Source organism: Hippopotamus amphibius, chromosome 10 (genome assembly GCF_030028045.1).
Source record: "Hippopotamus amphibius kiboko isolate mHipAmp2 chromosome 10, mHipAmp2.hap2, whole genome shotgun sequence".
NCBI lineage: Eukaryota > Metazoa > Chordata > Mammalia > Artiodactyla > Hippopotamidae > Hippopotamus > Hippopotamus amphibius.
In genome coordinates, this window is record NC_080195.1 from 49,293,122 (window position 1) to 49,319,239 (window position 26,118).

Here is a 26,118-nt window from a genome sequence, read left to right on the forward strand (position 1 = left end):
CTCTTGGAAATCCAACAGCCTGGAGTGGGTCCTTGGGTTACTCAGTAAACCTTTTGGAATAAAGGCCAAGCGACTGCCTTTTTGGTGGGCAGCTAAGCCCAGGAGGAAGCACTTTTGTGACACGGGGATTAAAGGCTCACCTGACAAATCTGGTCTCTGCGGAGCCTTAACAATTCAGGATTCTAATGAGATTCCAGACATAACCCAACAGAAATGGAACTATGTGTTTCTCCAGACTGGATTTCACTGCGAAAAAGACCATATTTAATACCAAATAAACGTGCTAATCCAGGGATAGCAGATTCACTTTATATAAGTTATAAAATTACAAGACTGGGTAAAGGTTTTCCATGCCTCAAGGCATTTGTCTTGAATGGATTTTCAAGCTTTAACACGGATACTTGTTTTTAGCTTAGGAGAATTCTTATGGGAACAAAATCCTCTATTAACCACACACCAAAAAAGCTGAAATAAAAGCCTTTGAAGGCAGAGTTGAGGATCCAAGGCATAACTGTAATATGGAAATACACGTAAAACAATTGAGGATTTTCTTCATTTTAGCATTTCACAGGACCCCCAACTGCAAACATTTTTACCTGAATTCATCAGGAAGACATCTCCTCTGAGAAATATGCTTTTTTGAGAATGGATATAGATCAAGGCAAAACTTGTTTTCCTTCTTCTAGCCTTGACTTCCAAGGAGTTCAAGAATCAAGTTTTATCCTCAATACAGCAATGTGTTCACCCTTCCCTCCAGTCTAATTGGTCTTGCTTTTCTCCCTTTAATGTTCATATTTTATTAACGTTATTGTGTGTGTGTCTTTCTGGGTATGCTGCTTCAAATACACACCCAAAACAGCACGCAAATATTGCAATTATTTTTAGGATATAGAAGGGAGTATCACTGCCCTCAAAACACACCTTAATCAAAAGCAGTATTTCAGAATTACCTTAAGTAAGATAATGTACACCTAGATTTGACAACAGCAGGCTAAAAAGCTCATTATTTTAAGAAGTCCCCAGTACCTCAATTTTACCAAGAACAGACATATTCCCTGAATATAACCTTAGTGGTCTTCATTAGTTTCCACTCTAGCGGAAAAACCCTGGGCTAAGAAGTCAGAAATTGTGTGTGCTTTGCTCTTGACCCTAGGTAAGTCATTAACAACCGATTACCTCAGTGTCCTTCTTCCTAACAGGAAGGCAAATACTACCTCCTCGACCTACAAAACCCATTACAGTTAAGTAGGTAAATGCGGACTTGCCCTTAGAAGTAAAACTGCAATATAAACGCAACGCATTACCGTTATACACATTAGAGGCCTAAGTGATTCTTTCTCAAGAGCTTAAAAACTTCTTTACATTCATGGCAAAAATTTATCTTTCCAAATTCATAGTTTCTTTGGCAACAACGTGATAGAGGCAGGGAAGTTGTGCAAAAACCCAGAGATGCAGGCACCAAATAATGAAAGGAAGCATTTCTATACATAAAACATTTTTTTACCTGTTTTCATTTTTTTTACATTAAAATGTAAACATCCCCTTATCCAAAATAGCTGTGAAAAAAAAAACAACAAACAAACAAAAAAACAAATTAAGCCTTTAAAGATAGCTGGTGAGTTTTCAAGTGTTCTTGCTGAATGTATCCAAATACCAAACATTATATATAATTCAATAATAAGGAGAACCAAATTGGTGAGAGCTATAAAATATCAATGTACAGCAAAATCACAATTAACCAGAATATTCCAGTCTCCTGGTTAATCAACTATTTATAAGAAAACTCTTCTTGCTTTAACCATTAGTTTAGAAAAAACTTTCTAAATTGAACCATTTTACTTTCATGGCTCAGTAGCTACAGAAGGCCAGACACAAAGCAATTTTATTCTGATGATTTAGGATCATGTGGTACCTTGGGATATGTCTCAGAATATTCATAATTTCTGTGCAGTTTTGTTACAGGCAGAAAATTGGAGGGAGCTGGAGTTTCTTATATTAAATAAATTCCTGAAATCGTAAGCTTACTTACTTACTTCTTTTGCCTCATCCTCCTAAAAAGAGTGTAGCAAAAATGTTCTAGTTAAGCAAGATTTCTCATTGCAGACATACCTATGTATACTGGTTCTGGAAACAGGGCGGTTCAGTGACTTCACCCCTCTGGACAATTTCTTCTGCTTAGTTAATATACCCAGTAACATGAATTATATGTAATGGGTCCACTGTTTTTCTGGATATCAAATTTCAGTACCTTATGAATTCCTTAATTGGAATCTTTTCTCAAGAATATCACTCATGAAGCTGACTTCAAAACCAGAAGAGCTGTAGACTTTACTAATGGAACCAAACTATGCTTTCTCTATTATTAATTCATAGCTACTTAAACAATCTTTATAAAGTTATCAAAAAGCAAGTAAGTTCTCTAAGGTAGTAGGTGCTTAACTCCTCAAAGCCATGAAATAATAAGAGGAATAATAAGAAGTGCTGAGAGAAGAGCCACCTTCTGATTCTTTTAGAACAGCTCAGTGTTTCCACAGTGCAGGGCCCATACCACTTGGTGGCATGTGAGATGATTTTAGGTGATATATAACACAGAATTACATAATGCTGAATCACAGTGAGAATGTCATTCCCTTTATAATTTTCTTTTAAATTTCTGATAATTCCACAGAGAGAGCCCCATTTTGGTGCTGGGTAACATCTCTCTCACTGCAACAAAGAGTAGGCTTCTTGCATTCAGAGCCTTGGCAGGCATTAGTATCCAGCTAGAATTTAATAACATCTTTTGTTTTATTTTTATTTATTTTGTAGTTATCTTTTTTATGGCAAACTGATGCTGGTTTTCTACCTGGAGTAGAGATTAGTTTCTTTTTAAAATATTTTAGAATTTAAAAGATAAATATTAAGTAAATAATAGCATACACAATACTCAAGTGATTGAAGTTTGGCAAACAATGGCTATAGCCTAACAAATCATATTTTTTAAAAGTGATTTCAAAAGAACGTATAAACATGGTCTAGGAAAGAAACATGTGTCACTGTGTTCTCAATACTTGTGATGCTCCAGGGCTGAGCTCACCACAGCTTTCTCCCACACTGGGTGATTTCCAGAGTTAAGATTCAAGCAAAAATATAAAAAGAAAAAAACCCATTCCACACCAATCTGGACTTCATAAACTCATGGTACCTTAAATGTGCAAATAATCTGATATTTAGCAAGTCATCTGTTTTACACATAAACGTTCCAATTCACTGCAGCATCTTTTTATTTGGTCTATACTAATGCCTCACAAAGGCAAACCCAGGTTGTAGAGCTCCTGCTCAGTTCTCAGAGCAAGTACCACACATACTTTTTGATCGAACTCTCTAGGCAGGATTCAGGGCTGCTGGCCAAGTCTTCCAATGGCATCTGACTGTTCTTTCACTGCCATGGCTCTGCAGAGGTCTCCTCATCTTCTTGTGAATGACAATCTCATGGCCAACATTCTGCTGAGAGGAGTTTGCCCAGCAGGTATTTCATGCTCACAGGCATGTCATGCTGACTTAAAACAAAAAGGACAGCTGGAGGGAAACACAGCAGAGCTTCTCATTTGTGGCGAACAGTTTCTTTATCACAGTGGTGGTGAAGATACGCTCCCTCCTTTTCCCCCTAAAGCCGAGGCAATATGCCTGAAAGATGGGGTCAGACATCATAATCGGGAGCCTTGCCCCGGGCGTGCCTTAGCCAGATCTGTAGTGTAACAAATGCTCCCACAGTCACGTGGAAGAAAAGCTGCCAGAGGTTGCGGAGTTCATACAGATACATGTTGCATAGACAGATTAAGCCAAAAGTCAAAAAAGATTTGACATTCCGCCAGCCGGTGTAGTAGACAAGTAAGTAACACTGTTGAAAATATAAAAATGAAAGATGATTAGGGATATAGGAAAAGAAATAGATGTTTCTACTATAAAACTGTAACAGGTCACATGTTAAAATGTGAGAGCAGAAAAAGGAGATTTTTCAACTACAGATAAGACAACGTAACATCTTTAAGACATTCAGCTATGAAAGCTCCACAGCTTAAAAGGAAAATAGGTTTTTCCTTTTATGTTCTTCATTTTTCAAAAGAAAAAGCATTTTGTATCATATTTTAAATGGATGACTCCCTTGCAAACAGGCTGAACAAATTCCTCAAGATGACAGGCAACTAAGAAGCATTCTCAGGGTCTTAAGGGGTTCTATTGCAGAAAAGTTCAAAAAACTCACACAAGCTATTCAGCAAAATGGGTTCAGATAAGCTGAACCTGAACATTAATGAAATCCACAGGGACTTTTCTGGTGGTGCAGTGGTTAAGAATCTGCCTGCCAATGCAGGGGACATGGGTTCGATCCCTGGTCCGGGAAGATCCCACATGCCACAGAGCAACTAAGCCCATGCGCCACGACTACTGAGCTTGCGCTCTAGAGCCTGCAAGCCACAACTACTGAAACCCATGCGCCTAGAGCCTGCGCTCCGCAACAAGAGAAGCCACCACAATGAGAAGCGCATACACTGCAACGAAGAGTAGCTCCAGCTCACCACAACTAGAGAAAGCCCGCATGCAGCAATGAAGACCCAATGCAGCCAAAAATAAATAAGTAAATACATAAGTAAATGTATTTACTTATTTATTTTTCATAAATAAATTTATATGAAAAAAATCTTCCTCTCTCTAGCCAAGAGACCAAGAGAGGGGCACCTTTCCAAGACAGAGAACTTTTACATAATAACTATTCTACTCCAGCCAAACACTACCAGAACCAAACCAAACCAACCAAAAGAAACCCAAAAACAACAACAAAAAACATCTGTGACCACCCACACCCACCCCATTGAAGCCTATGTGAGGAACTTATAATGCTCTAAGGAGATGTTCTAACTCTCCAGAGCTTCAGAGAAGGCAAGTGGGAAGCCAGAACTTTGATCCCCATTGGATGGTAGGAGTCCCTCACTCCTACCCCGTGGTGTCAGTGGAGAAAAGTGGGACTCTGGACATTCACCTCCACTTGGCATTAATGAGGCAATGGATTTCTCATCAGAAACCATAAAGTTCAGGTAAGAGTGGAACAACATTTTTCAAGTGCTGAAAGAAAAGAGCTGTCAATTCAGAATCCTATATCCAACAAAAATATCCTTTAGGAATGAAGGAAAAATAAAGACATTCTCAGATGAGAGACGACTGAGAGAATTTATCACCTACAAATGTACTCTAAGAGAATGGCTAAAGGAAGTTCTCTAGACAGAAAGGAAACAACAAAAGAAGGAATCTTGGAACACCGGATAGAAAAGGAACACCGTAAAAATACGGGTTAATGTAATAGGCTTGCCTTTTTAAGAACTTCCTAAAAATTATGTTTGATGGTTGAAGTAAAAATTTAACACTGTCTGATGTGGTTCTAAATACATAGAGAGGAACTATTTAAGACAATTATGTTATAAACAGAGGAGGACAGAGGGAGGTAAGGGGAAGTAGAGTTCCTATGCTTCACCTGAACTGATGACACCAGGAAACTGAGATAAGGAGATAAAATGCAAGACCTAGAGCAATATTTTAAAAGCTATACAAAGAGACACACTCAAAAACATTGTAGATAAATCAAAATGGAGTTCTAAAAGAATGTTCAAGTAATCCACAGGAAGATAAGAAAAAGAAAACAGAAGAATGAAAAACTGAAAACAAAAAATAAGATGGCAGACTTAAGCCGTAACATATCAATAATTACACTGAATATAAATGGCTTAAATATAGCAATTAAAAGATAGAGATTGGCAGGGTATATTAAAAAACACAAATGAACTCTATGTTGTCTACCAGAAACTCACTTCAAATGATACAGGCAAGTTAAAAGTAAAAGGATGTTGGATGGGATGAATTGAGAGATTGGGATTGCCATATATACATTACTAATAAAAAAATATCAAACTGTACACTTTAAATATATGCAGTTTATTGTATGTCAATTATAACTCAATAAAAGTTCTTAAAAAAAGAGTAAAAGGATGGAAAAAGATGCAGTATGCAAACATTAATCAAAGGCTAACATGAATGGCTACCTTACTATTAGATAACTATACAAATATTTTGGGACTTCCCTGATAGTCCAGTGGTTAAGACTGCACACAGGAGGTACAGGTTTGATCCCTGTTTGGGGAACCAAGATCCCGCATGCCAAACAGCACGGTCAAAAACTAAAATAAAAAAAATTATTTCAAAGAAAGTAAAAATAACCAGGGACAAAGAGGGACATAATGATAAATGGACCAATCAACCAAGAAGACACAGCAATCCTAAATGTGTATGAACCAAACAACAGAGCTGCAAAAACTGACAGAACTCAAATGAGAAATACACAAATACATAACTATAGTTGAAAAATTCAATACTCTCAACAATTGATAGAACCAGCCAGAAAATCATCAAGGATATATAAAAACTGAACAACACCATCAACCAACAGAATCTAATCCACATTTACAGAACACCCACTCAACAACAGCAGAATACACATTCTGTTCAGTGCCCATGGAACATATACCAAGGCAGACCATATTCTGGGCTGCAGAACAAACCTCAGCAAGTGTCGAATAACTGCAGTCACACAGAATATGTTCTCGAACTACAACGGAATCAAACTAGAAATCAATAATGGAAAGAAAACTGCAAAATATCCAAACACTTGGAAACTAAGCAACACAATTCTAAATAATCCATAGGTAGCAGGGGAAAAAAATTTTCAATACACTGAATTAAATGAAAATGAAAATAAATCTCTAAATTTATGGAACACAGCTAATGAAGTGCTAAGAGGGAAATCTGTAACACTAAATGTATATATTACAAAAGAGAAAATTCTTAAATCAAATCATCTAAACTCCCATCTCAAGAACCTAGAAAAAGAAGAGCCAAATACACCCAAAGCAAGCATGAGGAAAGAAATAATAAAGCTAAGTGCAGAAATCAATAAAGTAGAAAATAGGAAAAAACCAGTAAAACAAAGAGCAGGCTCTGTGAAAAGATCAATGAAGTTAACAAGTTAGACTGATAAAGAAAAAGAGAAGACACAAATGAACAATATGAAGACTCATCCTACAGACATCAAAAGGACAGTAAGGGAATACTACAAGCATTCGACACAAATTTGCTAACTTAAGTGAGATGGACCACTTCCTCATAAAACACAAACCACCATAATTCACCCATTATAAAACATTATTTGAATAGCTCTGTAACTATTAAGAACCTTGAATTTAAGACTAATTAAATAGCTGAAGTAATCAAAACTATATGGTACCAGTAGAGTTTACTTTTCCCAAGTTAAAAGAACAGCTGGGTGACACTGTTCCCCCATGAGGCAACTCTTAAAACTACTTTTAGCTGTTCTGAGAAAGGTAACAGAGGTCTGCCTAGCTATAGGTTCTGGAATCACCTGGGTTCAGGTCACTGACTGCTGTAAGAACTGTCTTGGCCTCAGCGAAAAATGGTGATACTAATAGGATTAGTGTGGGGCTCTCTGAGGATTTAGAGCTCACCATATTTTTGCATTACTATTCGCATTTAAAATTATTTCATTAAGGCAAAACAGCTAAAAGTATTTTTATAAGAATAATCACTCATGAAATTATTTTAAAGTTAATATTTACCTCACATTGTTTTAGAATCATATGAAATAATGCATATAAAAGTTATTAAATTATAACTATAGCATTATAAAAATCATGCAAATATAGGAATTTTGTTTAGAGACAGCATAATATAGTGGAATGAATATGACAATTAAAATCAGAAGACTCAGAGTTAAGTTCTGACTCTACCACTTACTGGCTATGTGATCTCAGGATAGTACTGAAACTGCCTTAGATTTCTCCTTTTCAAAAATGAGGATAATATACCCTGTGTGATAGGACTGTAGAGATTAAAGTAGAAAATCTACACAAGAATATTTCATAAAATTACACTACTGATACTTGTGGCATCAACGAATACAAGTTTTCACATTTCCTGCAAGAAATGTCACTCATTATAATTCAATCTGTCAAATTTGAAAGAAAAGAAACAATTTCTGAAGTGAATATATGATTAAGAAAAATTAGCGGATTTTAAAAAAATGGGGCCACTGAAACTAAAATTTCTAGTATGTCTTTACATAAAAGTCAAATGCATATATTTAAAATATTTCCCTAAAGAATTCTACTGAGTTTTAGGTAGCCTTTTATTTGCAGTCCTGAATCTAACATTTTTCTATGCAAGACCAAGAAATGTGTCACTTATAAAAGCAAGGTCAAAAGGCCTTGCTCACTCTAACATGTTTTAGCAAAGACATTCTTGAATCTGGGTAATTAGCACGGTTACCTCTCCCTTCCCTGACACATCTGTGCCTCCTCTGGTCTTGGAAATGGGAGTACGCATCTCCCCATCACTCAGGTATAAAACCGCTCCCCTCCTGAAGTCTCAGATCTATTCTGTCTTTGAGTCCTAGTGAGTCTTTCTTCTCAGCGTCCTTTCTTTTTCCTATTCCTACTGCCATTACCATAATTTAGGCTTTCATTACCTTCTGCCTCTCAACTAATTTCCTTGCTTCTAGTCTCTCTGCTCTGACAATTCATCCTATTCATCACTGCTAAATTAAATATCCTAAAATCCTTCTTTTGGGTTCCCTCTTCAAAGACTTTCCTGAAAGTAGAAAATTCTCCACCTGGAGTAAAACCAGAGCCTGGAAGCTGCATAATAAGTTACCAGAATATCTAGAAGTAGCCTTTACTGCCACAGGCTGATGACCTGCCACCAATGAAGGCCCGGCACAGGAGGGAGCTAACATTGAGTTCACTGGCATCTACATCCATTCAGAAGGGTCAAGAAGCTAACAGGGGCTCAAATTAAAAAAAGAGGCAAAGGACTCAGACATTATTTTTATTTATTTAAAGTGCACAAGAAATCATTAGAATTGATACCTGAAACAAGCAATAATGGGGAAAATGTTTCTTAAAAATGGGAGAGAACCTACCTGGTAAAGGCAGGCTGCTGTTCCCAGGAAAAAGGCAACAATGTAATTAAAGTCCTCACCATCACTCTGCAAAAACAAAATAAAAAATTACTTTTTTTCCTGGTGGAAGCCCATTTCCAAAAACAATCCATTGGGATAGGATATGACAAGATTTACACACAAATGGCCAAAATTTTCAGAAGTGGCATGTAAAAATTCTCAAGTTCTGAAACAGAAACATAAAATACATCATAAGAACCAGGCAGTGAGGTAGAGGAAGACTACCAGTGCTCCTCTATGTCTGGGCCTCCCCACCAATTATATCTTACCCCAAGAGAAGATGAAAGCCAATGGAAACAAGTCTCCATGTAATGTAAAAAGCATTTCTTCCTACTAAAGAAACCATATAAAAATGTACAACACCCCAGTGGCCTATAAAATTAGGCCTGATTGCTAGGATTACTATTTGACTCAAATAAATATTGACAAACTCTACCACCTAGTAAGCATATCCCTGAACTGTCCAATAAAGTCATTTGGTATGATTTAAAAAAAAAAATAAAAAAAAAGACAATCAAAACTGAAATGCTGCTGTCCACTAGAGTGTGCTAAATCCCAATGAGGAAATTCAGTCATTCATGCTACGCTAGGGAAAGAAACCACCCAGAGGAGAAACAGGACCAGTTATGCAGAGTATCTCTTTTACAAGGAAACTAATGGACACACCTGACAGCCCTTCTACTCCTTTTTGGTTCCTCTGAAATATCTATATTTCTCATTTCTTTCACTGTTTCTATAAAGTGTAATTTAAAGCCCAAGCAGGAGCATCAAATTTCTTTCTTCTAGGTAGAAACATTAAATTTGGCCCTTGTTTTTAGAAAAAATCTCTTTATACAATAAAAATTTCCAGAAGACATGAGAGTACCTCTCATGACCATGTCTTCATGAAATAATATAAAGAGAAAATTCCTTTTCCATTTGCTATTGGGCAACAGAAGTACCTGTAAGGCAGAGGGAGAGTGGCTTATCCTAGTGAGAGGATCTTAAAATAGAAACTGTTAACCTTTCTGGGATGGTTAGGCCAGTTCTATCCCAGAGGCAGGGAAGGTCAAGATAAAACCCCTCCACGTTAATAATTCCAAGACTTTTAAATAAGTTCTACTTGATTGTTTTTTCTTCAGTCCTTTAAATGATCTTTTTTGATTATAAAAGTTCATGTTCATTGTAGAGACTCTGAAACACAATGTAACAAAGAAGAAACTTATTATAGTCCATAATATCACAATTTTGGGGGAATTAATGCTAACCGTTTAGGTACTTCCAATCCTTTCTGTACAAAAATACTTGTACATAAAAAAATGGAATCATACTTTTACATACTGCATTTTAGTACTTCACACTATATCATAAACATGTTCTCAAGATACTAAATATTTCTCAACCACTTAATTTGTAATAATTATATAACCTATAACTGTGGGCTATACAATAATTTAATTATTGTCTTACAACTGAATACTACATTTTCCCTAAATTTATACTATCACTTTATAACTCTCTTAATTGCCTTTGGAACACTTAAGAACATGTTTCTGGAGTCAATCCAATCTGGGTTCAAATCTTTACTTATTAGCTATATGACTGTGGATTATTTAACTTCAATTCCCTTTTTTGAAAATAAAAGTTGTAGAAATTCAATGAAATAACAATGGCAAACACACAGAACAGTAACTGACACACAGTAAACATTCAAAAACATTCTCTTAACTTCTCTTTCCCAAAGGTTACTGTCTGCATCACTCAGATAATTAGGATTACCTTTCAATACTGTTTAAACCTCTAATGTACTAGCCTTGTCTTCTCAATGAGATCCCAACCTTCTTTCAAGGCAGAAAATAAATCTTACTACTTGCATGAAACTGTACACATAGGAGGAATTCAACAAATGCATGCCAAGTTGAGCTGAGCTTTGAAAAATTTGTATTTCCACTTGCTAAAGAGAATATCTATAAACATATTCTTCCATTCAATAAACAGTCATTCATTAAACACTTACGGACCAACTGCGGTGTTACTAGACCAAAAACAGAAAACAAGTCAACACAAACTCAAGAAGCTCAACTCTAATCAGGAAGACAGATACAGAAAGCAACAATTCCCACCCAAAGTGGTAACTGATGGGGTAGGTGTGTGTACAGGGTACTAAGGGAGCCTGCTGGAGACACATTTAATTCTACCTGAAGAAAAAAAGGACCAGGGAAGGTTTGCCACAGTAAGTAAAGCTTAGTTTGCATCTTGAAGGATGCTAATAGACAAGGCAGGAAGAAAAATCTAGGCAAAGGGAGTAGCTTGTGCAGTTTCAATAAAGAAGAGGCTAGGATGACTCCAAGGTCTCCTGTTTAGGCAACATCTGAATGATACCATTCACTAAGTTGGGAATATAGGAGGAAAAGTAGGTTTGAGAGCAGAAAAAACTGAGTTCATTTTGGACAAGGTATTTTGGAGTTGCTAGTGAGATATCCAAATAATTACGTTTAGCAGACATTTACGTCAGCTTCAGGGAAGAGTTAACCTAGAGGTCTAGTTTAGTAGCCATATATTTAAATAGTAGTTAAATGAAATAAAGGACTATGACAACCAAATGCAAACGTTAATTCTTGATTGGCTGATAGACAGGAGAGAGGAAAATATATATATAAAGGATATCTGGGGTCAATTTTGAATTGCGAAATTTGAATACAGATTTTATATTAGCTAATACTGCATTGATCTTCAATTTCTTTGGTGTAATAATGGCATTGTGATTATGAAGGAGAATGTCCTAGTCCTTAAGACAGATATACTGAATACTTTTGGAATCAACTGTCATAATACCCACAATTTCACTTCCCAACGATTCATAAAAAAAGAAAACAGAGAGAGAAAGGAAGAAAGAAAGGTAGGTATGTATACAAGTAGATATTAACTGTATTGCTTTTTTAAACCTTTCTGTGAGTTTGAGTTCTTTCAAAATAAAATGTGTGGTGGGGGAAAACGGGGATACAAATTTTAAAAAATGCTCTGCAGTCACTAAAAAGAATCTCTACATACTGCTACGAAATGATCTACATATTTTTAGGTAGAAAAAGATGCAAATCACTATGAATAGTATACTGCCATTTATAAAGGAATAATTTTAAAAGAATAATATATAAGTAAATATGTAAATACACATGTATTAGCATAGGCACATAATCCCTCTAGAAGGATACACCAGTGGTTGAATCTGGGGAGGAAAAATAGGAAGAGAATTACTTACTGTGAAAATTACAGGCTTTGAAATTTATCATATACACATTTTACTGTGTATATGCGTGACTGTGGATGTCTGGGGATATACATGTATTAACTTTTTTTTTAAGTCGTTATGAAAATATCCAAGGAGAACGTGTAGAGTTAGAAGACTATACAGCCAAGGACACAACACAAACAGTACTATTTAAAGGACAGGTGGAGGAAGAAAGTTTACCAAATAAACTGAGGAACAAGGGAAAGGAAAAAAATACAACAGGAAAAAATTGTTTTATGGAACTGAAGGGATGTGATAATGTCAAGAAGAATAAAGTAACACACCAAACTATTAATAGCGATTTATTTTATTTGCTTCTAAGTTTTCTAAAATAAACATTATTTTTGAATTTAAACGAGTTATTTTCAAAAGGAAGAACTGAACAGTGTGTGAGATGAGACAGAGAGGACACAGAAAACAAAGCCTCAAGAGTGGCTGCAATATTTGGCAATCAGAAGGACACTGGTGAACTTAATGGTCAATGTTTGAAAGAATTATGAGGGCAGAGAGAGATCATGGTAAACTAAGAGAATAGAGGGAACGGGGGCAACAAGCATAGTCTATGCTTTCAAAATACTAGGGAATGCACATCAAGAGGTTTTTGTTAGGGTTTTTCTGTTTGTTTTTTAAAGATCAGCAGGCTACAACACATTTATGAGCTGAGAGAATAGAGCCAGTAGAGAGGAAGCAGATGAAAAACAGCTGAATAGCTAGAGGTTGGGGAAACATGGGGCAGAGGTTCAGAGAGAGAACAGAAGTGGGAGTTGAGTGGGGGCAGGGTGGACAGGAGAAGGGATGAAGGTGGGGTGGGGAAGAAAGGGCTGAGGTAGGGAGTTCAAATATTTAAATATCACATTCACCTTCAGAGGATGCTAGGGTACCAACATATTGCTTGAAAACTAACAAATAAAGGGAAAGAATTTTTTTTTTTATGGTGAGGATGAAGAGGTAAGCAAAAGCTTCATATAGCCACACAATGTATTAGAATGATACTAGTTACAAGTTTGTAATAATTGGGAAACATTCACTTTTTTATCTTAAGTGGAAAAAAAAAGGACAAAAGTTATATAATGGTATGATATGTGTAGGTATATGGTATATATTAATAAAATAAGAGAAAATTTGGGAATTTTTCTTTTCTTCTTTATACATTTCCCCCCAATTCTTTAACAATGAGCACAGAACTCAGGAAAAATACATTTATTTTTCTGAAAGAAAGCAAGCACTGCATCTTAGCATCGATACTATATGCTACAAAATAAATTAAAACTTCCACTGAGCTTTAATAGGTATGTAATTTCTTTAAAATTAGCAATAAATCCACAGGAAATAAAGAACTCAAGAAATAAAAGCAAATTGATTACTTTTAGTTGTAGTATCCAATGCAAACAATTTTAGAATCAGAGGGTCTTAGAACCTTAGTACTGAAGTGGTCCTTGAGCCTAGGCAGTCTAAATCTTTCTCTTACAGAATAGGAAAATGAAATCCAAGAAAGTAAAATAACCCATCCAAGGTCACAAAGTTAGTTACTGGCAGATGGGACCCAGGTATGCTGACTTCCAGGTCAGCATTTCTCCTCCTGCGTCAGAATACTCAGTTTCTTTCTAATGCACCACATGTGAATTGCTTCTACGTTGGCATCAGCCTAATTAAGATAATTGTTTCAAGGCTGATCCTTCAAGGAACACAGGAAAAATAAGCCCAATGTGATAAAAGCTCATGCATTCATGAGGTGTCAACTCACCATAAACTTATTAACATCTCTCAACTCAGAACAAAGTATGGAAATGAGTGAAAATAATCTAATTTACACATTACTGTGAACACCAAATCAAATTTACCAACTTAAAAAAATCAATGTACTCATCCTAAACCTCCCCAGTCTAAACTTAGATACCAAAGAAAAACTGCAGTACTAGGCATTTTAATAGATCCCTTGTTATCACCCTACGAGGCAGTTATTAATCAAGAAGAAACAAACTCGTGCTGAATCTTCAAACAACATTAACAATATACAGGAATGTTGATTCATGTGGGTTCTCAAATTTAAATTGCCTCAGGCACCAAGTTACACACTAGAAGATAAATGCGGCATTTTCAGCATTTGAGAAGGGTATTTAGAATTCACAGCCTTAAAAAAGCAAACTTTAAATTAGTATCAATACATTGCTCACACTCAGGAAATACACACTTTTAGCCAGATCTAAAAATATGATCCCCAAATAAATCCTCTGCTCTTAAATCAAGTATTAAAGAAACGTTGAGGCCGCTCTGTTTAGGAACTGTCTTTCCGCCTCCTCTATCACCAACCACCATGATCTATCTGAGTTAATGCCAATACAGGTAACTTCAGAACAGATGAAAGTTTAAGCCCCTTGTCCCGGATTTTGCATGCAAGTCTACACAGCAGACTACCTCAAAAAGGATCTACTTTATTGACTGGGAATTATCTACAGCAAATCAAGAGATTATTCCTAACACAAAGTACAATGATGAACCAGAGAGAAGGCTAAGAGTATGTCTTAAGTTCAATGGCTTTAGTGAGAATAAAAAGGACCTTTTAACCAATACAAGTCATGAACAATGATAAAATAGATGCTAATGAGGGAATATTAAAAGGGAGAGAACTCAGGTCCCTAGTTTTGTATACATTTTCTTTCAAGGTTAATTCAAGCTATAAAGGATGTACTTATTGAAATCAATCTAGTTTGCACCCGTAATCCTATCCTGCTAAGAGGTCTAAGTTTATCACAGTGCGCTCTGGATTCTGACATTTTTCTTTGTTTGCCTATTGTCCATTCCATCTTTTAGGACACAGAATCCAACACTACGTAGTACTCCCTTCGTTATTCTCATAACAAGGAAACGTATCTCCAAGCACCAGTCACTTACCAGAATATTCTGTCTATATAGATGTAAAATCCCCAATAACTGGAACAATGCGAATCTCTACTTTTGGTCCAGTGAATTTCCAAAAGCAGTAATTCTCATTTAGGTGAGGGGATCAGAATTTACTGGAAAATATCTTAAAACTACCTATAAGTGAAAAAGTATCTGTGGACTACATTCCCCTAACTTTGCACTCTTGTTTTCTCACTCCTCTCTTAAAGCATCACTGTTTTAGGAACCTCATACACTCAACTGTTGATGAGTGTATGTGGGTTATGGCAGAACAAAGATTTAAAACAACGAGACCCAACAACATAACCAGGTGTCCCTAGTTTCCAGATAGCTTAAAAAGCCCATATGGACCAGTTTACAATTCCCTGGGTCAAGTGACAAAGCAGTGTTCTTGGGGTGAATTTAGTCTAGGACAACAGTGAAAAAGAAGGAATTCTGTATCAACCATCAGAAAGACATATCTTCAAAGATATAAGTATCCAGAGAGTCCCCAAATTATAAATGATCTACTAATGAAAAAGACCACTCTATCCTTTTCCCTATTCACAATTCACCCCATGCTGCTCTCAAGCCCACCACCACAGTTTTAAGGAACTGTTTAAAACAAACAAACAAAAAACCCTTGAAGCTTCTAGGGAAATTTCAGACACTAAGAGGCAAGAAGAAGCTACAAAAATGCAGGGAAAATGTTCAGCCTTCCCCTTACCCCCCCATAAAAATATTTAGCATTACTCTGTCTGCCTGAAATTTCTGTTTCTTGAAAATCTACCTATTAAGTTGGATTCACAAAAGTGTTTTTCCTGCTTACATAATAGGTGCTAATAAATATTAATTTTTATCATTTAAAATCTGAATAAGTAATATATTCATATGGTTCAAAAAGAAAAATTATATATAAGCAGGTATATATTGTGAAGATTCTCATTCCCACTGTGCTTCCTATCCATCCAGTTCCCACTACATTTATTAGTTTCTTACCGTTCCAGTTTCCTTATGCAAATTAATGCAAATTAAGATATAGTTATTTTCCCAGGCCATCTTTGGGGTTTTTTTTTCCAGTTCTTAAACTAATACTTTTATTTTCATCTTTACTGGAGTATAATTGCTTTACAATGTTGTGTTAGTTTCTGTTGTACAACAAAGTAAATCAGCTATATGTATACATATACCCCCATAACCCCTCCCTCTTGAGCCTCCCTCCCACCTTCCCTATCCCACCCCTCTAGGTTGTCACAAAGCATCGAGCTGGTCTCCCTGTGCTCTGCAGCAGCTTCCCACTAGCAATCTATTTTACACTTAGTAGTGTATATATGTGAATGCTACTCTCTTACTTTGTCCCAGTTTCCCCTTCCCCCCGCCGTGTCCTCAAGTCTGTTCTCTATGCCTGTGTCTCTATTCCTGCCCTGCCACTAGTTTCATCAGTACCATTTTTCTAGATTCCCAAGCCACTTTTGATGAGAGGAGTTGGGGGCTGAGCTGAGACAAACTGGTGGGTACAAGGTCAGAGGACTGGATCTGTCTCTCATTGGTTTTCTCAAAATGGCCATGGTTCTCAGAAGGCACAAATCTGTACCTCTGACCATGAAACATGAATCAGATTCCTGAACCCAGGCTCCATTCTGGCTGCGGCTCTGGTGTCCCCACCTGGCCCACGTGAAGGGGAATGCTCTGTCCCTCCATTAGAAGAGAAAGCTCCATCCGCCATGTCTTAAGAGCTGGCTAGGAGTAGCAGGCTATCCTTAACTAAGTGGTACTTTAACTAAGTGGAGACACACCTAATGAAACATCAAAGTCTGGAGAACGCGCCTCCCTTCCCAGTCTTTGTTTTAATGTGGTGGTGGTGGCGGTGGCGGTGGTGGTGGTGGTGTGTGTACAGACTGCTATCTTCAGAGCAGTTTTAGGTTTACAGAAAATTAAGCAGATAGTACAGAGTTCCAATATAACCACTCTTTCCCCTACTCAGTTTCCTCTATCATTAACATCTTGCATTAATGTGGTACAACTGATGAACCAATAGTGACATACTATTATTAACTAAAGTCTATAGTTTACATTAGGGCCCACTCTTTGTGTTGTACATTCTATCAGTTTTGACAATGTATAAAGACATAACCACTATTAAAGTAACACACAGAACAGTTTCACTGCCCCAAAAATACCATACTCCTACTATTCATCCCTTCCTCCCCCCATCTAAATCTCTTCACTAACTATCTTTAGAGTTTTGCCTTTTTCAAAATGTCATATAGTTGGAATCATATAGTATATAGTATTTTCAAACTAGCTTCTTTCATTAAGCAATATGAACTTAGGGTTTAGCCATGTCTTTTTGTGGCTTGATAGCTCACTTCTTTGTATATATTACTAAATAATACTCCATTGAATGGATTGCTGAAGTTTGTTTATCCATTCACTTTTAAAAAAAGAAAAACAAACATGATGGATTTATTTGGATGTATTCTGCCTCTTTTTTTTTTGGCCATGTCACACAGCATGCAAGACCTTAGTTCCTCGACCAGGGATTGAACCCACGTCCCCCTGCCTTGGAAGCATGGAGTCTTAACCACTGGACCGCCAGGGAAGTCCCTATCCATTCACCTTTTAAAGAACCATCTTAATTGAGTCCAGTTTCTTTGAAATTACACATACAGCTGATAAAAACAGTTATGTGCAAGTTTTTGTGTGGATGTAAGTTTTCTACTCATTTGCATATATAATACCTGGAAGCATGACTGCTAGATCATATGATAAGTTTATGTTTAGCTTTGTGTGAAACAGCCAAACTGCCTTCCAGAGTAACTGTACCATTTTGATTTCCCATCAGCAATGAATGAGAGCTCCTTTTGTTGCATTTCCTCATCAGCATTTGGTATGGTCAGTTTTTTGGATTTTGCCATTCTGATAGATGTTTAATGTGTGCTACTGCTATTTCAATTTGCATTTTCTTAATGACATATGATGTTGAGCATCTTTGTATATGCTTACTTGCCACTTGTATATCTACTTTGGTATCTGTTCAGTTCTTTAGTCCATTTTTAAATTGGGTTGTTTATTTCTTCAGTTTCAGAGTTCTTTGTATGTTTTAGATACAAGCCCTTGTCAGATGTGTTTCGCAAATATTTTCTTCTACCTTGTGGATTTTTTCATTCCCTTAACGACGTCCTTTGCCATTTTAAAATTGAGTCCAACTTACCAATTTTTTCTCTCACGGATCATGCTTTTGATGTTGATCTAAAAATTCATCAACAAACCCATGGTCACTTAGGTTTTCCCATTACCTTTTATAAGTTTTATAGTTTTGTGTTTTACATTTAGGTCTGTGATCCATTTTGAGTTAACTTTTTTTGTAAAAGGTGTAAGATCTGCGTCTAGATTCTTCTTTTTTTTTTTGCATGTGGATGTCCACCATTTGTTGAAAAGAAAAATTTCTCCACTGAATTGCTTTTGTTTCTTTGTCAAAGATCAGTTGATTATATTTGTATGGGTACGTTTCTAGGCTCTCTGTTCTGCTCCACTGACTGAATTATTTGCCTATTCTTTCGCCAGTACCACACTGTCTTAATTATAGCTTAATAGTAAGTCTTAAGATTGGATAGTGTCAGTCCTCTGACTTTGTTCTTTTTCTTCAGTATTGTGTTGGCTATTCTGGGTCTTTTGCCTTTCCTATAAACTTTAAAATCCCTTTCTCAATATCCACAAAATAACTTGCTGGGATTTTGATTGGAATTGTTGTTGAATCTACAAATCAAGTTGAGAAGAATCAACATCCTAACAATTTTGAGTCTTCTTATCCACGAACATGGTAGATCTTTTATTTCTTTTATCAGAGTTTTATAGTCTCCCCATATAGATCTTCTATGTATTTTGTTAGATTTATTCTTAAGTGTCTAATTTTGGGGAGGTGCCAATATTAATGGAATTTTAATTTCAAATTTCAATTGTTCCTTGCTGATATATAAGAAAGCAATTGACATTTATGTATTAATTTTGGATCCTGCTGTCTTGCTACCATCACTTATTAGTTCCAGGAGTTTGCTGATTCTTTGGGATTTTCTATAGAAATAATCATGCCATCTGTGAATAAAGACAGCTGTATTTCCTCCTTCCCAAACTGTATACCTTTTGTTTTCTTTGTCTCATTGCATTAACTAGGTCTTCCAATGTTGAACAGCAGTGGTGATATGGGATATCCTTGTCTTGTTCCCGATCTTAGGAAGAAAACATCTAGTTTTTCATTAAGTATGATGTTAGCTGTAGGTTTCCGTAGATATTCCTTATCAAGTTGAGGAAGTTCCCTTTTATTTCTAGTTTGCTCTAAGTTTTATCATGATTTTGTCAAATGCTTTTTCTGACAAAAAAGCATGATATGATCATGTGATTTTTATTCTTTAGCCTGTTGATGTGCTAGATTATATTAACTCATTTTCAAATGTTGAATCAGCCTACATAACTGGAATGAAACCCACTTGGTTGTGGTATATAGTATTTTTTATACATTGTTGGATTCAATTTGCTAATATTTTGTTGAGGATTTCTGCATCTATGTTCATGAGAGATATTGGTTTTTAAAACATAAGTAGGCTGAGAAATCTGAGAGCTATCAGTCAGTTACACATAAGCAGTAATTAGTTTAATCAGATTACTGTTGTTCTGAAAACCTAAACTGTGATGAGGCAAAGACATTACTGATCAGAGGGAGAACGTGAAACACTTAGGAATCAAGGCAGGCATTAGCTGGGGATAGCAGCTCAAAAGCCATCAAAAGCTGCAGTTTAGACTACGTGCTTAGTTTTTTAAAAAATTTATTTCATTGAAGTATAGTTGATTTACAATGTTGTATTAATTTCTGCTGTACAGAAAAGTGATTCAGTTATATATATATACATTAAAAAATTTTTCTTTTCCATTATGGTTTATCACAGGATATTGAATGCAGTTCCCTGTGCTATACAGTAGGACCTTGTTGTTTATCCATTCTATACTACTTAGTTTTGAAGCTGTGAATCAGAGGAAAGAATCAGTCCAGGAAGAGGAGGGATAGGATATCTGAATGCCTGAAAAAATTACCTGTTAAAAGCTTTTGTAAGATACGACAGCCTTGCCTGAATTTTAACTTAAAAATCATGTGGCCTAAACCCCAGGTTCTGCAACTTATGTACTGTCTTCTAAGTTAGGGATGGTAAGGCTCTCCTTTCCTCTACCCAGGCTTCCTCCCTCCCCTTATTTATTAGTGTGCCAATTTCAAACAACCAGAGAATTTTTTTAACAACAGAATTTTAACCTCACAGAACCACCTTCCTAATTTTTGCCAACTCTAAATACTAATTATACCATTATTTATTAAGATACTTCATAAAGGTGACTTTTATTAAAATTATTGCCTTTTTAAAAAATTAATTAATTTATTGGCTGCATTGGGTCTTCATTGCTATGCACGGGCTTTCTCTAGTTGTGGTGAGTGGGGGCTACTCTTCATTGTGGTGCATGGGCTCCTCATTGCGGTGGCTTCTCTTGTGGCAGAGCACGGGCTCTAGGCGCATGGGCTTTAGTAGCTGCGGCACACAAGCTCAACAGTTGTGGCTCACAGGCTCTAGAGCTCAGGCTCAACAGTTATGGCACACGGGTTTAGTTGCTCCGCATGTGGCATCTTCCTGGAGCAGGGATCGAACCCATGTCCCCTGCATTGCCAGACAGATTCTTAACCACTGTGCCACCTAGGAAGTCCCTAAAGTTATTTTCTTTTAAAAGGAAATTTTTACATCTCTACCATTAATGGAAACTAGACACAGACACTATACATTACTATACACTAAATACATAACTCTTAAAATTAAAAATATTTATCCCTCTACCACCTAAAGCCATCTATTGTTAACCAGGTGTAAATGTGTCCTATACTTAGAGAAATACTCATGAAATCCACCTTTCTCCTTCATTTTATAAGCAATGAAACTGAGGACCAGAATGGAAGGTGAGCTATTCAAGGTCACAGAGCTAATCAGTAGCTCAGCTGGAGCCAACCTTCTCTCTCTTCTTCCACAAACAAAAAATCAACTCTTCACACTCCTATGCTACTGTTCTTTCCACTACATCAAGTAAAAAAAAAAAAAAAAAAAAGGCAAGAGAGGATCTTATTTATTAATATTTTCAGTCAGCAGTCTCCAAATTGCCTTTGTTTCTTTTTGGCAGGTTGTTTAACTGGCTCAAAATTGAAGTCCTGCTGGAATAAAGCTAGCCGGCTAAGGAACAGGGGCAGGAATGCCAAGAGACAGTAGCCAGCTGTCCTGTGCCTGAAAGGGAAGAGGAGCTTTACCTGCAGGCCCAGGATGTTCAGGAGAGGAATTGGGAAGTCGTGAGAAGACCTCCAACCCCACCAGAGGCAAAACTTAGCTGCCTGGAACCTCTGATATCCTCTGCTTTTGGCTTCATATGGCTGAAGACATTCAGAGGGTACTCAAAATGGCACTCTCTAGAGTATTCCCCAAACTAACAGCAATTTAAAAACAGAATATAAGGTGTCTTGATTGGTTTTTATAAATGATATTCTTAGCTCAGTACTGGCCAAAAAATTTACAATGTGAAAGTGTTAAAAAATCTCCAGAGAAAATGAGTAGATACAGGGAAAGGAAAGCTGAGAGTGCTTAACTTTAAGAAAGGGAGTTTCAAAAGTTTACAAAAAGAATAAGAGAAAAAGTAAATTCTGATAGCTATAGTCTCTGGAAGAAACTCCTCTGGACAACAAAATAGTTGGCAATAGCTGAAGAAATTAGTGATTTCATAGGTAACCACCAATAAAAAAGGAAAAAGAGCAGATAACTAGGTAGGAATACCCGGAGGTAGAACAAGAACCTGCCCATGAATGCCTCTTCTTTCTTCCACTCCTCTCTGTCCACTCAGATCCTTCCAGTCCAGTTCACCCCTCCCAGAGCTTCCCTCACCACAGAGCTTCCTTCCCCTATCCTGACTCACACTGATCGCTCCTCTTCCAAACTCTCAGTACTTAACATTTACTTGTGGACTTCTCTGCCTCCCCAATTCAACTCTAGGGCCTGAGACTGCAGGGCCCTTGCCACACATATCTTGGTGTCCCCAGGATACCTCTAAACAGTGCCTCCTGCAGAGCAGATAATAAATATGTGTTAAGTCAAAGAAGCCAACTAGAAACCAGTGTTTTTAGAGGAAGGGGAAACTAGAGTAGGTAAAAAGAATACGAAATCTAAGCATGTACTGTAAGCTGTCCTACTACCCAAATCAATTTAAATCAATTGTATAACAAGTAGAATCAAAAGGCATAGTCACCTGAAACTGCAAAAATAGCACAGTACCTGCAGGAGACTTTCTATGGCATGAAAGCCTCGAATTAAATTCAGAGCTGCACATAAAAGACTAAGGATAAATGCCACAATCCCTGACAGAGTTGCTGGTTCCAGTCGCTGGTGAGCTGGAAAATAAAAGAAATGATTAGAAATGAACATCAATATCTCACATCAATACCTACACTTATACAAAATGAAATTCACTGCTCAATTTAAATGGGTCAAATATTGATGAATTTTCATAAAACTATTTAATAATGCACCTCAGAAATTAAATATTTTTTAAAATGCAAAATGTCTGACATGACAGCTTCATTCCCCTGAACTCAAATTAACTTCTTTTCCACTACATTTTAAACAAAGACACCTAATTTGCATTTGGGGTATACAATGCTAAAGAGTCCTCACATCTGGCAGTAAATCATATGGGAAAAACCCTTACTGCCTAAATACGTCTACCATTTACAAGTAGCTGCAAATATTTGCAAAGGTGACTTTGCTCAGAAATTTACTGCATAATTCCTACTTTTTCTGAAAATGCTTAGAAAACATTTTTAAGGACAAATATAGCTTGCTTTTAAGCAAAGCTTTCTTATTTAGGTTCCAGAGCTATAAATATAACGAGACATATGTGAAAGCTCATCTATAATCACCGACCTAAACTCCACAGTAGAATGGACTCTTACAGTTATGAGGTTCCTGGTCTCTGAAGACCACTTGAAGGTAAAAATGTTAAAACAACAGTTGAAGAAGCGACCAGTTTATTTTACAAACACATTCCCTTATCTGCTGGGGCTTCACAGCGTAAGACATTTAGATACACTAGCTTCCCTTCATTGTCTTGCGGTTAACAGAACTAACTACACGGTCTAAATGAAAACACAAAACTAAATACATAATCATCTAGACCTCAAAAGGGAGAGAGGGAAAGAGAGGACAACAGAACTACATTTAGATCATTTTATTTAAATCACTGAAGTGTAAAAGCCCTAACAATGAAGTTAATGAAGTGGAACATTAATATAAGGAAGGGCTTAAATCTCTGCAACTTATATTCAGCCATTACAGCAGAAAAGCTTCCCTAAACAACTCATAAAAACAAAAAAACCCACGTCACAAAAAAGTTTATTTATTCCTCAAGTTCAGCAGAAAATCCACTTAATATAGGATAAATTTTCTTAAATTTCTTCTGTGCCCAAGCTGACTGCTTGGCCCCCCAATCAATTTCCTTGAGATTTTAATATGAAAACAAGAAACTAAATGTCTTTATAAAGAACTGACATCAAATTTTCTATCACTAGAGAAAAAAAGTCTCACAATTTAAAAATCTATCCAACTGGTCTACCAGTTAGTCATGTCTTGCATCCCTCCCTCCATGCTTCCCCACTCCCTCTGAGTTGTAAGGGGGAACTGGCCTCTGAGTAAAAAAGAAATCCTTAACAAGGACTTCAGGCATAAAGCCACCTGATAACTAAACAGATTATAGAAATAACACTTGTAAAGTATAAACAAGTTTACCTTACCAAAAAAACAAAAAAAATTCTGTATTGTAATTAAGAACCACAGCCTTTTGTGGTCAAGTAAGGAATGGCCATTCTTGAATGGAAAAATATTACCATTTTAATGTGTTGATCAATACCTATTTAAGAAATAAATAATAGGTCTATACAAATTAAATATTTACTAAGTTTCTAATACTTGCCTCTTGCCCTTGGAGCACTCTCTTTATAATGACAGTATACCATTTATAAATTAATTATTTCAAATGACCAGAAATATTTTTAAGGGCATGAAAGCAAATGACAAGCCTCCTTTAACAAGGACAAGGCGCGCATTATGCTGAAGGACAGGCTGGAGATGTGCCAAATCACCGTGAGAAAGAAAATTCTCAAGTGGACGTTCCCCCCACTTCTACCCCACCCCCTTCCTAAGACCTGTGGGAACACTTACCAAGAAAAACTCCATCTGCACAGAATGTGAGGGTGACACTTTGTAAGGACACTTTCTCATTTTAACAAATTGAACAAAATATTTAATCACATTTTAATGTATTGTTATATGATATATGTAATATGTTATATTTTCTATTTCTTAAAACAGATTTTAGATCAATTGTTATCCACAATGCTTACGTCACACTTCAATCTGGCACCATGATAGGTACAGAGCAGATATGGAACTATAAGAAATGATGAAATGAGAGGCGATATAGAAAAAAATAATTTTCTTGAATTCAAAGCAATGTCACCTGGTCAGTTTTTGTTTTGCTATTACTGTCTTCTGCTACAATGCTTATTCTTTAATTAGTCTCCTTGAGCCCAATAATTGCATTCTCATGACAAAATTAAAATTTTTATGTACCAATGATTAATGGAGAGTTTACAAAAATTCCTAAAAAAATAAGAGTAAATCCCTTTGGAACAAAAGGGCTACTGGTTATAGTGAACTAATATACTTACTCAGCAAATACTTTTTGGCATGATTCTGTGTAAGATGCTGTGTTTAAGAGGATAAAAAAAAAAAATTACACAATCTGCCCTCAGGCACTTCTAGTCTTTTAAAGGGAAATGGACTGATAAGCACATGAAAGTAATAAGCATTCGAAACTAAAAGAGTTAAGGAATTCTGAAGAGGAAAGATAACTAGGGGAAAGGTGGTAACACAGCAGTGGTAAGAGAACCAAGGGAGGTCTTTAAAGATGGTTGAAATTTAGACCCGTACAAATGGGAAGAACTGCATTCCATGCAGAGAAAAGAACATGAGGAGCCTGGAGATGGAAATGGGAGAAGCAAATAATAACAGCATCAACAAAAACTACTGCTACTACTGCTTCTACTAATCCGTCTAAATAGTGGCTGCTTTCAATGCGCCAGGCACAAAGTGCTTTATGTACATGATCTCATTTCATCCTTCCAAGAACCCAATGCAGGAGGAGGCAGTATAGTTATCCCAGTTTTTTCAGACGGGAACTAAGGTTTAGGGAGATTGAGAAATTTGCCCAAATTGAGTAAAGGAACTGGGATTTAAAACTAGGTAGCCTGAAAAAAAAAAAACAAAACAAAAAACTAGGTAGCCTGACTCTAGAACTCATGCTCTTAACCACTTTGCTATTGGGCATTGCTACTGGTTTTGTTTTGCTCAAAAAGATGTTTATAAAAGAAAGAAGAAATAAGGTCAGAAAGGGAGACTGAAGCAAATTAACAATCTGAAATATGAGGCTAAAAATTATGGTCAAATTAGACAATGGGGAGACATGGAAGAGCAAGAGATTGGTGATTAGAGCTGTGCTTAAAGAATATTCATCTGTTAGTGGGTTATGAAAGGAGGAAGATAGAAATAATATCTTGTCAGTGCCTTCTCACTAGGTATACACTGTCCCATTTATCCTTCAACACAGAGTACTTCATGAGGTTAGGAATGACTAACTTTTCTGTGTCTGAATCTTCTCGTCTATAAACTGAGGTTAAAAAATTCGCTCTAAGCCAGACAGCTAATAAATGCCATCTTCACAATTAGCACTTGGGTCTGAAAAGCCCATGCTCTCTCTACAGTTCTACTTTAGGAAGTTCGTGACA

At 36.4% G+C, this 26,118-nt stretch overlaps 1 protein-coding gene across 5 annotated transcripts in view; it reads right to left on the reverse strand.

Moving 5' to 3' along the window:
• Window positions 1-2,770: 2,770 nt before the first annotated feature.
• SEC22A (SEC22 homolog A, vesicle trafficking protein) overlaps window positions 2,771-26,118 on the reverse strand; it is a 68,891-nt gene continuing 45,543 nt past the window's right edge. For 3 of the 5 annotated variants that reach the window (XM_057696851.1, XM_057696849.1, XM_057696852.1), the window contains exons 5-7: window positions 22,553-22,668; window positions 9,020-9,085; window positions 2,771-3,880 (exon numbers count right to left, since the gene is read on the reverse strand). In XM_057696851.1, coding sequence (XP_057552834.1) covers window positions 3,680-3,880; window positions 9,020-9,085; window positions 22,553-22,668 — 383 coding nt within the window. In that variant the 3' untranslated portion in view covers window positions 2,771-3,679. Of the gene's footprint in view, window positions 3,881-9,019; window positions 9,086-10,061; window positions 10,232-22,526; window positions 22,669-26,118 lie in introns of all 5 variants that reach the window. The other 2 variants (XR_009047693.1, XM_057696850.1) reach the window with 2 other exon arrangements.